Raw genomic sequence first — 6,066 nt, 5'->3', positions numbered from 1 at the left:
ACAGTCCCAGGCTGCTAGACAACCCCTATTCAAAAGAGCGGCCCTCATTCAACACTACCCTACCCCGCTGTTCAGACAACAAAATACCTTCTCAGTGACCTGTTACTTGATGGCTGGGGGTTTCCTGCAAAAGATCTGGGAAAACTGACCTTTACATTGTAGGGAAAAGTGCACACGGGGTAAAGGTAGTTAACAATTAATAGAATGATGAAGATTGGCAAGTGCACTGCTATGAACATAATTCAGCAAAAGTTTGGAAAAGTGACAAATTGGTACTGGGAAGATGGGGAATGGGTGCAAGGTTTAATTAGACCACTCTTTTAGTTATGTATGTGCTCACTATACTGTATACACACACACTGATCATTTCTATGTTAGGAGGGGCAATGAATGGGTTTATATTCTTTACAAGATTCCAGTACATTCTTGGGGCTGGGAATACTTATGGGCACTTCCCCCGCTGTCATTAGGAGTAACACAAAATCATAATATGGAAGGGGCAACAAATGTGTTCTGGATGGAAAGGAGTATGCTAATCTTCACCATTCCCCTCCTTAGAGGTAATTGGCTCCTTGGAATGTATGCATGCACGCATGTTCACCATTTTACTACCAAGAAAATTATCTTCGTAAATGCAGTAATTTAAAGCTTAAGTAAATTTTAAGTCATGTTCTAGATCTGACAAGGGTTAAGTCAATTCTTCTGGGGAAGGGGAAGAAGTAAAAGGAAATGAGGAAAAGAAAAGTTAGAGGAAGATAGAGGAAAAGGAAATGAAAGGGTGGCATCTCTTATAGTGTAGGCCATAGGGTATTTCTTTCATGTACATCCACTGCACTCCAAATATGCATACCCAACTCTGGTACTTGGGGCTCGTATTAACTAGCTAATGTCAAGGGAATTTAGTAAATTACCTGAGCAGATGACGACCAGTCAACAGAAATGCTGTAAAGTTGTTCATGTCTACGGCAACTGTCACACATTCCACAGCTGTCCAACTAGTATCTTCACAAAACACATGCCACTTTTGGCATCATTTCCCTGCAATCTCCATACCATTCCCAGTAGTCATAGGTAACTATAGGATCAGTGACGAAAACAAGCAATAAAGTCAGTGTGATCCGTTATTTTATTAGGGTTTGTATGCCAGGCACACTAAGAACATGGAATTCGTCAACTCACACCTTGGTTCGTCAGAGTAAAAAATGTGAACAACGTGTACTCTGTGGGAATACAAGGACTAGAAGACCGCCTCCAATCATCGCCACTTCTTCTGCCTCAATTAACACTAATATCCGTAGTAACAAAATAGTATCACTTTCATTTATATTCAATATTAACCTATAAACAACAAAAGGGGCGACTGTACAGGTACTGGTTGCCAGAGAGTGACCTTAGTAGGACATACATGACCCACTTTGGACATTGTAAATCGTCCTTGCCCTATGGGGACACTTTACCTAATGTCCATAAGGGATTCAAGTACAAAAGGCTATGGGCAGCAAGGAGAGCGACAAGGGGCGATGTGGGATGCCGTCATCCCCTTGGGTCCCCAAGGGGAAGCACGGGGCATCACCCTGACGAACCCCCCCGGAGTTGCCACTGACGCCCTCACCGTCCCATGCTGTCCATTCTAACAAATACTGATGTCTCCCTTCTCCTCCTGTTCTCTATGGAAGATCATTCTAGTGAGCAAAGGGCCAAGATTTACACCTTCACACCTCCATTCAAGCATAGGATGTTGGGTCGCAACGTGCCTTGCGTCAGTTGCCCAAAAAAAGCAACCAATACCAGGACAGTCCAACAAGAACACGTTTTGGTTTCTCCCACGTCTAAGAAATTTTCTTGGCTGTGTTCACAATCTCCTTCTCCTAAGAACACAATTGCGCTGATGACCCCGGCTATGCTGGATGTGTCTAACACTTGTACACTCTAGGAAAACAGTAAGATTCCAGTACATTCCTGGGGCGGGGAGTACTATTGGACACTCCCAGGCTGCCACCAGGGGTAACACCCGTAGTATCATCAAGGACGACCACACTCGGGTGAAGAGTGTAGCACTGCCTTCTTCCTTCCCTCCTTAGTAAGTCTCCTGTGTAGTTTGATGCCCAAGAAAGTGTTGATTTGCAGCGTCTGGTTGGATAAAATGTGCAACACACGTGTCTCGCACGTCTCGGACGACAAGGATGCAACATTAACATGTGCACAATTCAACCTTCTTGTGTGATTTAAAATTACCTTTCCTTACTTTAAAGTGACGTCAACTTACGCATCCAGAAAAACCAGACGCACTATTTTGAGGAATACACTGTCAGGACACCGGTCATCAGCACAAACAGTAAGTCTTCTACAGCAAATATAGTTACACCTAATCCCCTAACACCAAAGTCTTGTCACATCGACTTACAAAAGTCTTCGATGAAAAGAGCTTTAAAATGACATTACAGACAGTAAATGACGACTAAACAGACTTTTTTTTTTATTTTCATACCTGATAATATGAATAAAGTTGAAAACAAAACATGGAAAAGAAAACCATAAACAGAATCATTATGTGAGCATTGATTTCATATACTTAGATGGAAACTTTCAACCAACAGATGGAAAAAATTTCAATGGGTGGTTTGGCCTGATTGTCTGGTGTATACCATGATGGTGCTATATGGCTGCATTTACGTTGTGACAAAACAATGAAGGAAAAGTCAGATGTATAATATAGAACAAGCAGTAATAATAATAATGGTACACATGGGCTCGGTCGAGCTCCCTCCTCCTTCCCTCTCCTCTGCTCTCCAGCTTCCGAGGCAGCCACCACGGCACTACCAAACTGTGGAAAGCACTCGGGTCACTAAAGGGTTTTCCACTGACGGCGTCGTGTAGCAAGATCAAGTCAGGTACCAGGATGAGTCTCTCATCAGCACTAGTTAGTTACACCACTTCTTCGACTTCTAGAGTCCTCTTCTTCAGTTTCACTTAACAACACTTGCCTGAGTCTTCACCTGCTCTCCTACTTCAGTTATATTACTTTGGGTGACATTTGTACATTTGACACCAGCCACTTCTCCTGTGAAATGCAAACGGGTGGAAGGCGGAACACAGTGGGGGGTTGGGGCGTTTGTCGTTTCCTCCGTGCAGTAGCTGCTGCTCACGGTACTGGAATTCGTTCAGAAACTCCATCGTGCCAGCTGTGCTTGAGACCTTTAGTTGGTTGGCTGGCTCACTCGCTGGCTGGTTGGTCGGTCGTCGTTAGGCCCGCAGCTTAGGAGGTAGAGGCCAGGGGGTCAAGGAAGGGATCTTAGACAACCATGTCACACTGGCGCGCCATGTGGCCGAAGGCGCCACACGTGTAACACTTGGTGCAGTTGCGCGCCATGTGGCCCTTCAGGTTGCACCTGCCGAGGAATACTGCACTGTACACTTTCACACCACCACCACCACAACCACCACCATCATCATCTCCTTCAACTGTCCAACACTACTGGTGAAAGCCATCGGTCCCTCTACCCAAAACCAGCCTCTTTCAAGTTCTGCTTTTACTCTGAAGCCTAACTGATATATGTGTAATATATATTTTTACAAAAGGAGGCACCATTGCCTCACCAACAATAGGCAATGACCGTTTGAAACTAAATCCATTCTGAAGAGGCTGCATTTGGGATATATATATGAAAAACTAATCTAAGGGGTTAATACCACCATTTGCTATATTTCTTCCCAGTATAATGAAACTGGAAGACATCAATGGTCTAACTGGTCTAAGTCTAAAATATCTAATCAAATATTCTAAATTGCAAAGATTTGACAACATAACCTTTCATTGAACCTTATGACGGCTACAAAGTGAAATCCCTATACTTAACTATTCTGGGAATAAATGAAAGCAGTACTTGTACACTGAATTTAAGGCAAACAAAAAAAAATAATGCCAAAGCTCTTTAAAATAAAAACTTTTAAGTGCAAAGTATTACAAAGAAAGTTGTGCTACCAATTCAAGAAATCCTTAATGATATTACACAGGGCCATGCTCTGATACGTTCATGCATCTAACATCAACTGTTTTACCAACAGGGTTCTACAGAGGCAAGTTCAGCAGGGAAGAACAGCTTTGCCTTGCACTACTTCTTAATGGTGTGGCTGGAGGCACCTCTAACTTTGTCACTACTTTTGATATTTAATAATGAGAAAAAAAAAAAAAAAAAAAAAAAAAAAAATGAATCCCTACAATTTCCAATGGCTCTTTCCCTCCCCCCTAAAACACCAATATTCACTAATCATCTCTGTAGGTTGTCCACTGGACTGTTAACCATATTTCTTTAGTTAACTTTTTTTTTCTTTCTGGATTTTAATGGTACATTTTTTTTTTCTTCCAATGTGGGAGTCACTTCAGCCCCCATCAAGGTCTTATTGTGGTAAAGCAATAAATTTTGCCCTACATGCAAGAAGCAGGTTCAGTTTTCTTTTTATGCTGTTCACGAAGGGATACTGGTGCAAAGACACAGTCTTCACAAGAAATCTAGCTTGAACGGTGCTTTTCCCTTTATTTTATCAAAGTTGCTTATGCAATAAAGCAAATACATTACATAGGTCAACTTAAGGGTAATACACCAATAAAGAAATGTAAATAACTCATGATTTTCTTATCTTGCAAAACATCCTCAAATAAAACACCAAATATTCAATAATAAATACACAATTCTTCAGTTTGCAAGTTTTCTTTTGATTATTCCAACTGAATCCAATTTCCAAACATGACTGAATACAATGGACTAAAGTAACACTTGTGCTTCTGCAGCATCAACAGGATCCAAGGCTGCCGTCTTTAGGCTTCAAAGTATGGTCAGCCTTGCAATGGGTGGTAAACTAAACAGCTCAAGTTGAACTGCAAACACGAGAACCAAATAGCAGCTATGACTGTACAATACACTTCATAAGAGGAATATATTTATAATAAGAAAAACAAGAGAGGAACTTTGGGTGCAAATGTAACTCATTACAACAGGTATTCCTAACAAAATGTGAAAAAATAAAATAACGGTAATAATAAAAAAGTGATCAACAAAATTTTACTTCCCAAAAGCTAGGCAACAGCCTCTCCCCTGCATCAGCCTAACATTTAATAGAAATACCTTCCTTTTACACACACACGCACAGTTAACACTAATTGGGGCTGGTATCTGAGCAATTCAACTGACCACTATGGCGTCTTCACCTACAAGCTCATTAGTACCTGTAGCAAGTGGTGTCCTGTTCTCCCTGGGGACATTCACGTGAGATGTGGCCCGGCGAGAAGCAGACGTAGCAGCGTTTCTCTTCAACCTCCGAACCCTGAGGGCACTCACGGGAGATATGTCCCATCTTGCCGCACACATAGCACTGCCAAGAAGGGGGGAGGGGGAAAAACGCCCTTCAAATCTTAAACAACCTCGGACACACACATGCACTATATCAAAATTGGGCACTTGTTTCAAAATTTCAGGACTAAGGCTAGCAACAAACTTCGCAATAAATACCTTTGCACCTACCTTGGCACCCCTATTTTCCATACGGTTCTGGGTACACTGGCGAGAGATATGTCCACTCTTGTTACAGACATAGCACGTACGTTCTGGTTCCGGGCAATCTCTGGCAATGTGACCCATCTTTGAGCAGTTGTAGCAGGATGCTGTTTGAATAGACAAAAGACGTTTAATAAGGCCGATAAGCCAGATCATCATCATCACTCGTATTTCCCACAAAACCGCCTAGATGCTAAACGCACTCCCTTTCTAGACTTACGTTCATCTGACGAGTGCTCGCAATCCTTGGCAATGTGACCAATCCCATCACAGCGGTAGCAACGGTCTTCTTCTTCTTTGCAGTCACGTGCAAAATGGCCAGGACGGTTGCACTTGTAACACTTCTCTGGTGGGTAAAAATCTGGAGTCACGCAGAGTGACCAGATAACAATTAATTAGGTGATTGCACAGGGATCAAACAAGGGCTTTGTTCTACCATAGTTCCCCAAAAAGGATGGCAGATTCTCTTTGGTACTGACCATGGTAGTGAAAACAACAAAGGGTTATAAAGATG

General features: G+C 42.3%; 1 protein-coding gene across 11 annotated transcripts in view; it reads right to left on the bottom strand.

Moving 5' to 3' along the window:
* Nucleotides 1-1,107: 1,107 nt before the first annotated feature.
* LOC143018873 (uncharacterized) overlaps nucleotides 1,108-6,066 on the bottom strand; it is a 39,116-nt gene continuing 34,157 nt past the window's right edge. For 4 of the 11 annotated variants that reach the window (XM_076174415.1, XM_076174412.1, XM_076174413.1 and 1 more), the window contains exons 3-6: nucleotides 5,773-5,913; nucleotides 5,508-5,659; nucleotides 5,225-5,370; nucleotides 1,108-3,389 (exon numbers count right to left, since the gene is read on the bottom strand). In XM_076174415.1, the coding sequence (XP_076030530.1) occupies nucleotides 3,293-3,389; nucleotides 5,225-5,370; nucleotides 5,508-5,659; nucleotides 5,773-5,913 (536 nt within the window). In that variant the 3' untranslated portion in view covers nucleotides 1,108-3,292. Of the gene's footprint in view, nucleotides 3,390-4,515; nucleotides 4,877-5,224; nucleotides 5,371-5,507; nucleotides 5,660-5,772; nucleotides 5,914-6,066 lie in introns of those variants that run through there. The other 7 variants (XM_076174419.1, XM_076174417.1, XM_076174418.1 and 4 more) reach the window with 5 other exon arrangements.

This window comes from Oratosquilla oratoria, chromosome 36, assembly GCF_046742065.1.
Source record: "Oratosquilla oratoria isolate Oo_2021 chromosome 36, ASM4674206v1, whole genome shotgun sequence".
Classification (NCBI taxonomy): Eukaryota; Metazoa; Arthropoda; class Malacostraca; order Stomatopoda; family Squillidae; genus Oratosquilla; species Oratosquilla oratoria.
Note: the sequence above shows the minus strand (reverse complement) of the source record. Positions and strands in the feature narration are given on the sequence as shown.